Source organism: Otolemur garnettii, unplaced genomic scaffold (genome assembly GCF_000181295.1).
Source record: "Otolemur garnettii isolate 467f Iridium unplaced genomic scaffold, OtoGar3 scaffold00204, whole genome shotgun sequence".
NCBI lineage: Eukaryota > Metazoa > Chordata > Mammalia > Primates > Galagidae > Otolemur > Otolemur garnettii.
In genome coordinates this window covers 1,947,600-1,963,532 of record NW_003852599.1, presented here as the reverse complement: position 1 = coordinate 1,963,532, position 15,933 = coordinate 1,947,600, and the positions used below count along the sequence as shown (strand labels likewise).

Genomic DNA, 15,933 nt, shown 5'->3' with positions numbered 1-15,933 from the left:
TCCTGCCTCAGCATGTGGGATGGGATTGCCAGCTTCTCCTGTTTTCCTTGAGGAGGAGGCATGTGTAGGTTTTCTTGTTCTCCTCGTTATTTGAGGATAAGTTTCAAGAGAAAAGGGACACAATCATCTTTCCTCCATCATCTTAAAACCACAAATCTATGTTGAGTAGACAGTAGGTCTATGTTAGGTCTATAGTACCATTTAATCATTACGGCTCTTGCCATTAAAAAAACTGAGGTTCAGAGAGGTTAAGTTCTCCACCCAGGGTCAAAGTTGGAAAGTGGCTAAGAAACCAGATCTGGCCCAGGGCAAACCCATACTCTTTCTCTCTCTCTCCTCTGCCTCCCAACACACTATGATTAAGGGAGGGCAGCAAACTATTGTCCATCCTGGATAAACACCTGCAAGTACAACTGAGAAGTCCCCTCAGGGCAGACTATTCACCAAAGGTGTCAAGGAGAAACAAGAAATAGTGGAAATAGGGTCTAGCATTGGGGAAAAGAGCTTGCAGGGAATCCTAGACTCAGACCACGGAGAAAGGGACAAGGCAGAAGTCCTAAGGGAACTGGGGTGAGAAATTTGTTTCCAGGGACCCAGAAAGAAAGGCCGATGAGGCCAATAGTGTCACACTGTGAGGACAAGAGAAATGCTCTTGTAGGCAGTGGGCTGAAGCTCATCTGGAAACATGAACAATGTCCAGACCCCCTACATCTGGACATTGCTCATTGCTGGGGGAATTAGGGCTCCCTCTGGCCTTAGCCCCGAAGAGGTTCAGCTTTCAGGTGACTAACAGACCGGGGAGAGAGCAGGTAGGAGCTGACAGTGGCACATGGGTTTCACTCACAGGCTACCCTGGTCAGTGAGGCTGCCTAGAGCACCTCATGGAGAATGATTCTGCAGCTTTGGTCAGGCTCAGGGGAATAGAACACCACAGTTCATTAGTGATGCCTGCCATGGGTATAGGGGATAGGAGACTATCATGCCATCTCCTCTTCCCAGACTTGTGTTCTCCATAAATCTGATTAGGATCCCTCAGTGACCTTATTCAAGTCTTTGATCCAAGTTGAACGATGCAAACCAAAGGCCACTCCCATTCAGGCAGTTTGGGGATTGACTTCTAGCTGATACACGATCACTGGGTAGAGATTGTCAATACATAGTTTCAAAATTGTTTACCAGGTCGCGTTTTCCCATCTTAAGTCCAAAAGAGACTTTTTTGGTAAACCCTCCACTTGGGATAGGACAGAGGAGGGTTCATTCTCTTTATGATGTCCTCTCCTGAGAAGCACACACTGGGAGCGTGAGGAATGAGTGGATCACCGGAGAAAAGAGATAAGCCTCACGCTGCCGAGCCCTGGAGACCGATATTTAGACAGCGGCTCTCCGAGGACTCCAGCCAGGGTCTCTTTCCACATCCTGAGTACACGCTGAGTCTCGTGGGGAAGTGAGCAGTAAAGATTACACGGAACGTAACAAAAATAAAACAGGCACGCTCCATTTCAAGCAGCTCATACGTTTATCACAAAATACAAACTTTCTAAAATTAAGCGTCTTACTTCTATTTTACCAACAACAACAAAAACAAAAATCACTCATGTAGCTAAATACAGGCGCATATGTGGGATGAGCAAGTGAGCACGGGTCCGAGGGGTGCCCCGTACTGTGTGTGTGCGTGCTGGTCAGTCGATGGATCTGGTCTTGCTGTCTTCTGTCTGTCTGCGGCCTGGTCAGAACCTTGGCTTTGCAAACTTCATCCCAAACTGCTGCGGAACCCAGAATTCCAGAGCCCTTGGCCCTGATCCAAGGGCTTACAGGAGGGGGAGGGGGGAGAGAAGGAGATCTAAAAATTGATGCCGTTCCCACTGGAGGAAAAATAGGGGCTGTTCATCACGGGCCCACCGGACGTTGAGCCGAACCTGCAAGAGAGGGGAGGGTGGGTGCCATGATGAGATTCCTGATGTCATGGGAGAGATTAGGAGAAATAATATATTAATTTTGTGGCTGTCAAAGACTGCGAAGAGCATGACAGCCTTGGAGGCTAAAAGCTTTAGCATAATGAAAAAGCTTTGGCTCTGAGAAAATAAAATATTAAAATAATACAATTAGAGGACAATAAAGAGCTGCTTCTGCCACTTACTTAGCTCGGAAAGCCCCTGGGAGCCTGGGAAGATTACTTTTATGGAGACTTTCTCCATGCCCAGGGCCACAGAGGAGGGAAACTCTGGATCTGAGCATCTCACCTATATCTTGTGCCCACTCTGCCTGCCTTAAAGGGCCAGGTGTCTTTCTCAGGAAAGCTCACATCATCACAGAACTCAGGGGCAGGTCCTAGCATTAGATCGTAGAGTTCAGACAACCCCAGGGCTCTTTGTCCCCTTACCAGCCCCAAGCTCAATCAGACCCTTCATTTCAACACCACCTGAGAAGCGAGCCTGGGGACATCCCTGAGTGCCTGGGGACTTTGCTAGCTTCTCAAGGAAGGAAGAGCTGAGAAGATGTGAACCTTACTCTCTACGACCAAAAAGACACACACCTCTCTTTTCTCCCTCTGGCACATACCACACATCTATCCATCCTTGAAAATAAGAGTCCAAAAGCCATCTCCTCTGTGAAGCCTCCCCTGGCCCTTCCTGATGGAATCATTCACTCACATTTTGGGCGTCCTACTGCAATTTTTTTACCCATCTGCTAGGACAGTTTGAATGAATGGGAGCAGAGCTCTATGTAATTGCACTGGAGCAAATGGCTAGATTTGGTCTAATCCTGGGATTCTCAATCACTTTTCAGCTGGGCAGAGACATATTACAGAAGAGAGTCACATGCATGGTGCCTTCCCATGAATGGATGAGACAAAAAGAAGTGGGGTAGGGGCAGGGAGGGAAGAAGTGGAGCAGACCACTGCGCTAATTTGTCATGCCTCAGCTGGCGACAGCATCGCTGATCACTGGGAGTGAGGATGGACAAGCTAGGCTTTGGGTTCTGTCGCATACCCCAGCTCCTTCTCACTAAAGTTCCACGAGAGCAGGGATGACATTACGCCGACTGCTCATCGTTTCACACCCAGCACCCAGCTCAGGACCGGCATGAGGTAGGTGCCTGATAAGCAATTAATGCCAGCAGTAACATGACCTCTTTTTCTCTCTTTCAAAAATTATATTGGAAGATAAACGACTGAAAGTGATGTTATGATAGGGATTCCCTGGATTCCACTCTGATTTATAAAATAAAGGCCATCACCCACACTTCAGTATTTAACAGTTATCAGGAGCGAATTACTGGGGACATCCTTCACCTCTGACTGCCACACATGCATCTAGCTCCTCCAGGCTGAGGACTTGTGATTGGAACAACTGCCAAGGGCATGGTCTTGACAGGACACACCCTAGATGGCCAGGGAGAAGAGCAATCTGTGTGGACAAGAGGAGGGTGAGGCTTAAGCTGCCACTTGAGCATGGTGAACAGATGTTCTGCTTTGCCTGGGCTGGTCTCGATGCTGGTACTTCCAGTGTAATTATTTTCTGTGCTCTTTTTTAACTCTCAAATTTATTATTGTTTGAAGACAAATTGCACAGTTATCCCACTGTGATGAATATACACAAGTTGCCTTGGCAGAGGGCGGGGAGGGAATCTCTTTCCCTGGGGACTTGGAAGCCATTGGCTCCTTCCTTCCTCTCTCCCTTCATATAGTTTTTGTCTCTTGAGTCCTCCTTGATCCTCCTTGTTTCCCGGACTAAACTCTCCACTGAGAGGCCCACGGCCCCCTGCCCTGGCCAGCGTGGCCCCACCTTGACCTTGCTCCATCCAGCGCTGGGATAAGCCTCAAGGCCACTGCTGTGCTCAGGGCTGTCTGTGTCTCACCGGCCATGCCCAGGTCTTCTCTCATCACCCCATGATCCCTCCCTCTCTCCTCCAAAAGACCCTTGCTTCACCTGGCTTCCTGCTCCACCCCCCCCCCCGAGAGATGCTCCTTCTTAGATCCTGGCTGCCTCCTCCACATCTTCCCAGCCTTTCTATGTGCAGGTGCCGCAAGAGGCAGCTCTTGGGCCTCTCCTGTCCTCCGTACACGCCCTCTGTGGGCATCTGATCCCATTCTGCCCATGCCTTTATAATATGCTAATGGCTCCTACATTTGTTACCAGCCCCAACCTTTCCCCTGGGCTCCAGACTCCTGTATCCACCTGCCTGTCAGCAGCTCCCTCATCCGCTTAGCAAGCATTGCCAATGGCACCCGTCTAAAACTGTCCTCTTGATAAGCAAAGCCATGGTGACCTTAGTATTTCGGGACTGCCACTCCTCCAGTCGCATGCGTCAAAGTCCAAGGAATCATACCTGACTCTTCCTTTTCCTTATTCTACATCCAGCCATCATCAAGTCCCACCTATCCTCCCAAAGACACTAATCACCAGATCTTTCACCCACATGCCCCCCACCATGGTTACTGCCCTCATCTGTGCCACCAGCATGCCTTGCTTGGTCAATTATGTCTCCCACCTTTCTCCCCACATCAGCTCTTACCTCCTGGTCATTCTTCAGACAACATGGCCAACATGGTCTGTTTGATAAAGCTAGAACCCGTCCTCACCAGTTTAAAAGCCTTAATGGCTTCCCGCTGCTCTTGAAAGCAAGCTCCTTACCATGCCTACCGGGCTGGGCCAGTCCAGCCTGGCTCCCTCCTTAATGGTAATTCTGCCCACTCCCTCCCTCACCCTTTGTGCTCCAGACACATGCACCTGCCTCAGAGCCACTGCAGTTCCCATTCTCTCTGCCCAGATGTTTGCCCCCCACACATGCATGGCTCAGTCTCTCATTTCATTTGGATGTTGGCTAGAGATGTCCCTTGATTCTTATGCCAAGCACCTGCCCACGTCTACTTGCTTATCAGTCTCCTTACTGGCTATTTCTCCCCCAAGAATGAAAGATCCTTGAGAGAAGGAAAGACTTTGTCTTCCTTACCCCAGTATCCCCAGTGCCTATGACAATGCCAGGCACACAAAGGGACCTGATCAGTATCCCTTGAGTGAACAGATCACTCTTCTGACCTTGCTGTCGGGACTTCCCGACCCACTCTGTGACTACCACACCTCAGCAGCCTTCTCTCTGCCTCTGCTGCCTCCAACTCACCCAGGCTGTCTCCTCCTTCTCCACCTTCCCTCCCTCTCCTGTAGACCAAAGAGACCTTGGGACCTTGAGCCCCAGTCACATCAGGGAATGCAGGAATTGTGCTGGCCTGGATCCCTCCTCTCACCTCCAGGGGTGTCACCTCCAGGCTACACCCTCTCTTGCCTCCCGCTTCCCTCCCCTCCAGCCCAGCCATTCACTCTGATATGCACAAATCTGCATTGGATCGCCAACAGCCTTTCATAATTCAATCCCCACCTCCGTTTTCCAATCCTATTTTCCACCTTTAGCAGGGACAAATCTAACACTTCAGCCAGACGCCTTCACTCCCCAGGCCTCCAGCTTGGGGCACATTTCCCATCTGGGGGCTTTCCTGCGGGGATTCTGCCTCTGTCCTCCACTCCGACAGTGCTGGCCACCTCTCGTCTGCTCTCAGCTATCTGAAGGGAGGAAGGGTGTCCTTTCATCTACAGGTCTCCCTGCCCTACAAGCTAAGTTCAAATGCACCACGTGAATGAACACAGCACTGCCCCATTTGCATTGGGTGGAACATATCAGGACATGGACATGCTCTACAGGAAAGAGGGAGGGAGGAAGGGAAGAGAGGAAAAAAGAAAGAGATAAAAAAGGGCATGGATTTCACATTCAAATAACACTTTCGACCACCTTCCTGAACGTTCTCCACGCACCCTAGGAAATTAACCGATCTGAGAATTCCAACAGTTAAGAAATCTGTTTATCTTTCTTTCTCACAGCTTTTCCCAAATGAACGGACTATGGAAAGCACTTTCTAGCGTTTGTTCCCTTTCACAGGATATTTGGGGACAAAGCTGATTGAAAGAATGAGAGTTTGGGGACCCGTGGCTGGCACTACAGTGAAGGTGCTGTGACAGGGAGGTGGGTGGATGGGAATCAATGTCAGATTGGGGCGTTTGGCCCTGGTCCTATAAACTGAGTTTTTCAAACTGGGGCAGCCATTCCCGAGGATGTGCCTCTCTGAGACTGGGATTCACAAGAATGACATGGGGCCTGCCACCTGCCACTCGAAGCACCAACATTGGCTGAAAGTTTGGTGGGTGCAAATGAGTGGCTATTTATTATGTTAAAACAAACCCAAATTTATCACCCAACTGCATGCAAAATTCGAGTGGAATTTTCAGCTGGTATATTCAGTTAGAGTTGGCTGTTTGCTGCCAAGTCCTCAGACCATCCAGGAAATAGGGGCCCCAATAGGTTGGGGTGCTTGGTGGAAAGGCATGGGCAGCCCTCCCTGAGGTCCTTTAGAAGGGCCTGTCACAAAGTCAATGGGACATTGAGGAAATTAGGCTGGCAAGGAGCTAGGGGTGCTGGAAGTAGGTGACGAGAGTGCTAAGAAGATGACCTGGCTTCCTCCTGTTGTTCACCAAACACACAGGTAAAGGCAAGAGCATCATCCTCCACCACCTGCCCCAGCTACAGAGTGGGATGTCCACCTGCTACTTGCTATGCAGTTGCATTTCTGCAACCAGACTGGAGGGCTGCAGCCCCCAAATTGACTGATCAACGGGGGCTCATCAGGCCCTAGACCCTGCTCACCCCCCCATTAGGTCCCTACAGGACCCAAATAGCTACTGACCGCTGGTACGGGGCCTGCCCTTTCCCACTGCCATGGGACACATGTCTGCATGTCCCAAGACAGCACAGGGAAGCCCACCCCACTCTCCTTCTCTCTAGCAGCTTTCTGGTGTGGGCCAAAGACTCACCCATAGGCTTGGGGAAAGAGGTACTGTGGCCCATCCCCTGCCATGGGGGAAGGGTCTCGGGGATTGGCAGACATCTTTGGCGGTGTCCTCTGAGGGTACGGATAGTTGGGCTGGACAAAGGGGATGTAGCTCAGTAGGGGAGTATAGGAGGAGCGAAAGATCTGCTGTCCCATCTGCTGCCCCATCTGCTGTCCCATCTGCTGTCCCATCTGCTGTGGGTTGTATGGTGTCACCTGTAGGTTGGAGAGGAGACAGGAGCAAGGTCACCATTCCTTAGCCCTAAACTTAAGTCCAGCCACCACCCCTGAGTGTCCCTCTCAGTCACTGTGGTATACAGAAAGGCAACATGTTGGAACAGGAAAAGCACCGGGCTTGACTTCTGTAGTGAGCCAGCTGAGTTGCTTAATGTATCTGATCCTCAGTTTCCTCATCTGTAAAATGGGCAAACACTATGTACATTGTGTGGAGATGGAGTCAGTTGTTAAAGAGATGGCACATAATAAATAGCAAATAAATACTGTTTTCATTCTCTTCCCTGTCTCTCCAGCTTTCCCTCTGTCAATAACCATCTCCTAAGCTCTTCGTTCATTTTTTTAAGGCTTTTATTATCCAAAAAAAGCTATTGTGATCGCCATGGCTCTGACTGATTTTTAATCCCAGGTTCTCAAGTCCAAGACAGCCCTGTCCAGCCCTGCAACTTCCTACATCCGTACACCTCAGGGTGGCAGCCATCAGGGACACATGGCCGCTGAGCCCTTGAAATGTGGATCATGGGAAGGAGGAACTGAATTTTGAATTTTACTTACCTGTCATTAATTTTAAAATAGCCACATGTGGTGTATGATGTGGACAGTGTGTCTAGGAGGGAGGGTGAAATAAAAGGGCAAAAGCTCAAACCTGGGATAATTCAGGGATTCAGTGGCGTTTCTGAGACCGGCTGGAACAAACTCCTACCAGGAGCCGGGGCTCTGCTGTCTTGCCCCGATAAGGCTGGGCCCTCATCTGTCTTATTTACTCATCTCCCCCCAGACCAAAGGCAGCGCCTGTCACACACATTAACTGCTCCGTAGAAACATATTAAATGAACAAATGCAGGAGAGAAAGGAAGTGGAAAGGGAAGGCGGGCAGAGGGCAGGAAGGAGGGAAGAGAGAAGAGGCCATTGAGTATCTGTGCTAATCCCTGAAAACAGTGGGGCGCCCGCTCAACTTGAATACGTATCCCACTACGGACAGCTCCCGCAATCAGAAAAGCTTTTCTCATGCGGAGCTGACATCTATCTTCTGTGTGCTGAGGGGAGTTTCCGTCACAACTGGGGAAGCTACTGGACTTCCCCCTTGCCAGCAGGAGTCTGGAGTCCGAGTGATCAGGGAGTTGGTTCCCTGCAGCCCCCTCTCACCTGCAAGCCTTTATCTAAACCAGCCCCACGAAGGCCAGCATTTACTGAGTGCCTGGGGTGTGCCACGCCCTTCATGTGGATTGTCTCATCAAAACTCCAAAAGGCACTCTGGGAGGCAGAGGCAGGTGGACTGCCCGAGCTCAGGAGTTCAAGACCAGCCTGAGCAAGAGCCAGACCCTGTCTCTACTAAAAATAGAAAAATTAAGTGGTGTCTGTAGCTCAATGGTTAGGGTGCTGGCCACATACACCAAGGCTGGTGGGGTCGAACCCAGCCTGGGTCAGCTAAACAATAATGTCAACTGCAACAAAAAAATAGTGGGGCATTGTGATGGACACCTGTAGCTCCCAGCTACTTGGGAGTCTGGGGCAAGAGAATCACTTAAGTCCAAGAGTTGGAGGTTGCAGTGAGCTGTGACGCCATGGCACTCTATTGAGGGTGACATAATGAGACTCTGTCTCAAAAAAAAAATTAAAGAAAAACTAGCTGGGTGTTGTGATGGGAGCCTGTCCTCCCAGTTACTTAGAAGGCTGAGGCAAGAGGATCTCTTAAGCCCAGGAGTTTGATGATGCCACAGAGCTCTATCCAAGGTAATTGAGTGAGACTCTGTCTCAAAAAATATAATAACAACTCCAAAATGCCCTGTAAGGTAGAACCATTATTATTCCCATTTTTGGAGATGAGGAAGCTGAAGTTCAGAGAAGTTAGGTGACTCTCTTAGGGCTTTTGGTGTCTGGGTTGTGCTCAGAACCCCAGTAGGATGAGCCAGAGCCTGTATCCCAGCCACCATCTCTTTGCCATGCCCCTCTGGAAGGCTGACCCCTTCCTCCTGGTCCTTCCATGGTCCCCACAGGGGAAATGCAGGGCCTGGTGATGGGGGACCCGGGCACCGTACCCCAGGATGAGGAGCTAACGGTCAGAATTTCCAAGAGCTCACAGAGAGGGCCTGGGAGGGCACCTTCTGGGACAGACCCCTGGGGCTCAGTGTGGCAGAAAATAGCCCTGGTCTTCACGATGGAGGAAGCACCTGGGAGGGGACCGAAATAGAAGAGGTGGGTCCTAGAACTCATACAATCTTATTCAAAAACATGGCCCCGATTCAATGTAACTGATAAAAACCATAAAATGCAGCTTTGTACCCTGCTCGGGAACTATCTCCAAATATAATCCTCACTAACAAAAGCGATAGGAGAGTGTGCCCAGAATGCCTCATTTGTATAAAAATGTTTATATAAATAGATATCACGGAAGGCTATGTAAGAAACCAGTCAACAGTGATCGCCGCTAAGCTTCTACATTTTTGACCATGTTTTCGTATTCCCTTTGTCAAATATATACACACGCACATGCGTGTAATCGTCTAAAAAGATTCTCTTTGTAGCCAGGTGGATGCTGTCACTGTTCAGGGGTGGAGGTGATGTGGCTAAGGCCTAGCAACCCGGACTGTCACTCATCCCAACTTCAGCTCAGGATGCAAAGAGCCTCTACTGCTGAGGAAGCAGTCCTGGCCCGGGTTACAGAGTAGTCCACACCGGGGCCTTTCCCTCCGAGTGTTCTAAGGTCTTTTAGGTCAGAGGTGCAGTGGTGTTCAGAGAAAGGGTAGGGCAGAGCAGTCAATGAGCTGGAGTGTGGGGGTGTCTGTCTGTCTGCCTGTGACAGGGTGCAAAGCCAGTCTGGTGATATGGTAGGTTGGTCTGTGGTACCCTCTATGCCCTTATTCTAAGCTCCTTTCTGGACACCTTATCTCTACCCCAAGACTCAATATCTGTCAATGTGTTTCTGGTGTCATCCACGCACCTTGGTGGCATGCATAACTGTATCTGTGCTTCTACCTGCCTGTGTGTATGTGTTTGTGTGTTTGTATTTCTGCTTCTGCTGCTTTATTTGGATGCTGTATTTTTGTGTACAAGAGGCGATAAACATAGTGATTAGAGTACCAGGCTACCCAAAGTCCAATTCGAATTCTGCTTTTCTGCCATTATCCCACAGATATTTACCCCAGCCTAACTATGGAAGTAGTGTTGCCAGATTCAGCAAATAAAAATACAAGATACCAGTTCAATTTAAATTTCAAAAAAATAATTTTTAGTATAAGTATAGCCCATGCAGTACTTGGGATATACTTATGCTAAACATCTTTTCCTTGTTTGTCTGAAATTCAAATTGAACTGGGTCTCTTGTACATTAACTGGCAATCCCATATGGGAAGAATAGGACTCTTCAGTTCCACTAAGGGGGTGCAAAGCCACGCTATTTGTTTTGGCCAATGGACGGCGGGTGGAAGTTACTTACCGTGGACCAGTTCTGAGCTGATGCTTTCGGAGGCATTGTGTGTTTCCCTCTGCCCTCTGCTGCCCCTGCCACCCCCCATGGGAAGAACAACAGTCTACTGTATGTTCTGCACAGACCCAGAAGGAGAGACACCTGAAACACCCCTGAACCTGATCCACAGCCCAGCCCAGCCAACTTCGAGGTCCAAAAGAGAAAAATAAACATTCATTGTCCTTGAGGCTATTCGTTGCCACTTGTAAGTTACTTAATCTCCTTGTGCTTAGTTTCCTTGTGTATAACTCGCTTCATGGAGAGGTTGCAAAGATTAACTTAGCTGGTGCAGTCAGAGCCCACAGAGAAGGCCCTGGCACATAGGAAGGGATTTGTTCAGTGACAGCTGCTAACACACAGGGACATCGGTGTGTGTCTTCTGTGAGTGGATTGGTATGCGTGGCTATACTCTGGAGCCAATGGTAGACCGGAAAGTATGGGGTTGGCAGTAGCCAGGGAGGAGATGTTTCCTCTGACCCAAAAACCTTCATGGAGCTGAGACAGAGGAGGGGAGGTCATCTACTCACCTGGCGGGAGTAACACCCCATCGGGGGGTGCACAGTCTGTTGATAGGGCATCCTTGGTGCCCGTGGTGGGTACACACCCTGGGGAGAAAGGAAGAGGCTCAGTGCAGCCCGTCAAAGGGCTCCCCCACAGAGACCCGCAGGCCCTCAGCTCAGCCTCGCTGCACACTTGGGCCTCCAGACAGGGCTGAGTCACACTGCAGGCCAGACCCATGCCTGGGCTGCCTGAGACCACTGGAATCGGATGAGGCAAGCACAGCTCAGGCCACTCAGGAAGCCCCTTCGTATCAGGCTTCATAGCCTTCCTGTAAGCATGTAAGACAAGAGCTTTCTGAGTCTGGCTGTGTGAGTCTCCCAAGTCTGCACCTTAGCGGCTGTGTGACTTCAGGCAACTCACGTCACCTCTCTGAGCCATTTTGTTCTTATCTCTAAAACTACATGGGTTCAAGCCTGCAAAGCCGACAAGGGCAACCACGTTATCTTTGTTGTTGTCTACACACCTTTTCCAAATGCCTTTCCCCAGACGCCATTCCTGCCCTAAGACACAGGCTTGCATCTGTGTTTATTTAAGAACATCTGCATGGGTGCTTGCATTTGTGAATGGTGGCTGTGTTTCTGTGTATAAACATGAGACTGCAAACTCAGGTGTGTTAGCTCAGGTTTCTGCTGCTGTGTGTCTACACACCCAAGCCTACGCTCGTGTCGGCACCTTACCCTGAGGGCCAGTGTGGGGCTAAATGAGTTCATGCATCTATCTATAAGGCTTCAGAGCAGTGAGGTCTACTCTGTCTCTCTATGCGTGTGTCTGTGTTTCTGTCTCCACTACACGCAGTAGGGGCTTTATACATGTTGGGTGTGTTTATGTCTCTTGCTGCCCTCTTCCTAGAAAAGCTCTCTGGCAGCTCAGCCAGGTGAGAAATGGACATTTCATTCACAGTTCTGTCTGGGTGGCCTTGGGATGTGATGTGTCCACACAAAGACACAGACACACCTACACAAACAGATGCAGCTGAACTGCTTCTGTGGATAGGGTCTCAGGCTGAACCCTCCAGTCGCAGACTCTGCCTCTACCTACCAATCCAGAGTCACCCCTTAGGAGGTGGCATCAGTCAGCCCTGGACATCTTGGAGGATTCTGGACTCCAAGATGCTTCCTCCATTCTGCATTCAGGGTATGTCAAGGATCAACATGTTGACGGCTAACACTATACCCGTGAGGATTTCCTACAGTCTATGGAATTCCTGAGATGGAATCTGCAGGAAGAGTCTCCCAGCTCTCCATGATCCCAAGAGTGTGCATCAGAGACCCTCCTTGCTCTCTGCTCCCACTCACGAAGCACCCCACTTCCACCAACCCTTCACCTGGAACCAACTCATCACCTGCTCCCTTAACCCCAAACCCTGCAGCCTGGATGGCCTCTCTCTCCAGTGTTGCCACAGCCTGGTCCCTACAACTCCAGTCTTGGCCTGAACCTGGACGGAGAGGTCAGACTCACAGGACTGCCTTGCCTGCTCCCAGCCCTTGGTGACCCCAAGGCCACACTGAGCAGGTTGCTAAGCTTCCGTCTTCTGTCTCACCCCTCTCACCCCATTAACACTCTGACTTCCCCAGGCCCACAGGGCAAGCCTCCCCTTCCCCCACCTGCCTGTGCCTGGCTGCGCAGCCCTGCTGATCCTGGGGTGGATTGTCAGGATATGATGCCACATTCATTAGCATGAGAAACACTCATGAGTTTAAGGGCATTTCCAGTTGTTAAAATTGCAATTTTGTCAAATCACAAGCAAGAGTAAATAAGGATTCGCTCTCTGCCCGAGGGCACAGCCTCCTCCACACACCCTCCCTCCCTGACTTGGGAGCAGAGCTCCTTCATGCCAAGCAGCCCAGGAGCCTCTGAAGCGCCTCCGTGTTGGGGACTTTGTCTTACATGTCTCCCAGTCCTTCCACACAGAGCTCTGAGTGAATTGGATTGGGACCTCATCTCTATTCCTCACGCTGAGCAGGGAAGAGCCTAGGATAGACTGCTCCCCACTTCTCTCTGTCCCCTCCAGCTCTGTGGAGCTCCCTGACCCCCCCCCCCCCCCGTTTCCTTAGAAGACCGGGGCTGAATAATAATAAAGACCAACATCTGTATCATAGTTTCAGTTTTACATTGAGTCCAGGGTTCCTTCCCAAACCATGAATTCAATCCTTATAATTGAACCAGCATATGCTGCTACTGCTGCTGTTGTAATTGTTATAAACCCATTTCACAAAGAGGAAGCCAGAGCCTGGGCACAGTGACTCATGCCTGTAATCTTAGCACTCTGGGAGGCTCAGAGCCGTTAACTAAGCCCTTGGAAGTAGCAAAACCTTTAAACCTAAGTCTACTGATCTCAAAGCCTGCCTTCTTTCTATGATCTCAGGCCCCTTGTTTAGCTGTCTTGAAGCTCTAAAATCATGAGAAGCTGGGAGAAGGCAAATATGTCCTTCCTTACCACCTGGAGGGCATAACAAAGGACATAATTCCTTCTGCTGGGCCCATTCAATACCTAAACTGCCTGCTAGACCCCAGCGGACCCTGCCAGCCAGGCTTCTTCTACTGCTTCTGCCCAGAAGCCTGGGAAGCTAGGTCCAAATCCCACTCACTCTCAAAAATCAAGTCAGAAGAAATTCACACAACAAAGAAATGCTATTCACACTTAATAAAGCAAACCACCACAGCAAATTAGCTTTACATGGTGAGCTGAGTGCATTTTAGAGTGAATCAGTTTACACTAAATAAAATTAGGCAATTATTTCTCTTTTAGAGTTGAAGGTGCATACAGCTGGTCTCTGATTTATACCTGAGCTTGGATTAGACTCCAAGCGTTTTTCTTAGTTATCTTTTTTTGGGGGGGAGGAGTAGAGAAGGGGATCTCACTATGTTGTCCAAGTTGAGCTCAAACAATCCTCCTACCTCAGCCTTCCCAGTAGCTGGGACCTCAGGTGTGCACCATACCAGGCTTCAGTCGTCTTTGAATCCCTTCACCTAGCACAGTGGTTCTCAAACTTCCTACGGCCTTTAATACAGTTTCTGTGGGCCGCAACCCACAGGTTGAGAACCACTGCCCTAGCACAATGGTCAGCCTATTGTAAGTGTGGGGCAGAGGTTTTGTAAAGTACTTAAGTGAATGGCAAATAGCTGAGTGGAAATGAGTAAATCAGTGAGTGGTTGAATAAAGGAACACAGAATAAGCCAACACAAAAAAGGAAGGGTAGAAACTCAGGAGTCGATGAATCAATTTCCAGGGCATTTCTCTCCAGACTAGTGTGCAGGGTTAACAGTACTGATGTAAAAGTGATACACTAGCGTCCCCCTTAGATCACCTAGGGACTGAAGGTCTGAGGAACTGTCGGATCTATTAGTATAGAGTATAAATGTCTTAATACAATAACTAAGTAAATGAGATGAGGGACATATTCACCAGTGTAATGGAAGCATTCCTAATTCTATATGAAATCAGCACATTATGCTCCATAAATTCATTTATGTATACATGATCTATGTGTTTATGATTTAATAAAAAAAAAAAAAACAGTAAAAAAAAAGGAAAGAAACTGTAGGAAAAGTCTGGGTACTTGTTTTCTTTAGCAAACAAACAAAAGACTTGAAAACAAAACAGAGAGAGAGAGACTTTGCTAAAATTCCTTTAAGGTTTAGGAGCCAAGTGGGGTGGACCAGCTCAGGGAGTTTTTACATAGATTAGAGAGGATGCCTTTCTGAATAGGACCTAAGCCATAAATAAGCCTTGCCATTCTGCTGTAAAGGAGGACATTCTTAGGGCCCCAGGGGTGACTAAAGGGGAAGGGACCTATGTCCCTTCTGTAGGCAGAATGAGTGTCAAAAGTATTTCCTTCTCCACCTTTCCCCATGCAACTACACGCCATTCTGGGGAGGTGCCAGCAAGGGGAACAGAAGACTGAGAAAATGTTAGGTGCTGAACATCTTTCCTGAAGGAAAAAAACCCCGAGCACTACCTACAGGGACTATTTAAGTTATTGGATTTGGACTAAGGTCTAAACCAGAGTGGACATTTATTTAATTATTCCTTCCTTCTACCCAGTGGGCGGTAGCTCTTAAGGGATATTAAGTTAAATTGACAAAATAAAGAACCTGCATTTTCCCTGCATAAATAAGTTCTGGGAGTAAAATTTCCAGCCCTTCTACGCGTCCTTCCCCATCTCTTTGTATTTGGTTACTAATTTCCTTTTAGCTATGAGCCCAAGACCAAGTCTTTAGAATGAATGTCATTCCTTTGACTGGTACAACTCAGATTGCTTGAATGTATTTCAAACAAGGTGGCTGGATACAATCTTCCCTTGGTGTCCTCAGAGGATTGGTCCAAGGATCCCCCACCCCATTCTATGGATAACAAAATCCAGTGAGGCTCAAGCCCCTGATACCATAGTATTTGCATCCAATCTACCCACCTCCTCTCTCCTATACAATTTAAATCACCTCTAGATTACTTATAATATCTAATACAATGTAAAGGCCATGTAAACAGGTGTTATACTGTATTGTTTCCTTGTTTGTATTATTTTTTATTATTTATTTATTTATTTATTTATTTGTTCAGAGTCTCAAGCTGTTGCCCTGGGTAGAGTGTCGTGGCGTCACTGCCCACAGCAACCTCAAACTCTTGGCTTAAGCAATCCTCTTGCCTAAGCCTTCCAAGTAGCTGGGACTACAGGCGTCTGCCACAATACCCAGCTTTTTTTTTTTTTTCATTTGGTTATAGTTGTCATGTTTGATGGGCCCAGGCTGGATTTGAACCCTCCTACTCTGGTGTATGCGACTGGTGCCTTAGCCA

At 48.8% G+C, this 15,933-nt stretch overlaps 1 protein-coding gene across 1 annotated transcript in view; it reads right to left on the bottom strand.

Annotated features, from left to right (window-relative positions):
- Nucleotides 1-1,840: 1,840 nt before the first annotated feature.
- The window catches only part of CUNH1orf94 (chromosome unknown C1orf94 homolog), a 39,560-nt gene continuing 25,467 nt past the window's right edge, over nucleotides 1,841-15,933 (bottom strand). Inside the window, exons 5-7 of the mRNA XM_003801271.2 lie at nucleotides 11,105-11,182; nucleotides 6,861-7,093; nucleotides 1,841-1,916 (exon numbers count right to left, since the gene is read on the bottom strand). Coding sequence (XP_003801319.1) covers nucleotides 1,841-1,916; nucleotides 6,861-7,093; nucleotides 11,105-11,182 — 387 coding nt within the window. The remainder of the gene's footprint in view (nucleotides 1,917-6,860; nucleotides 7,094-11,104; nucleotides 11,183-15,933) is intronic.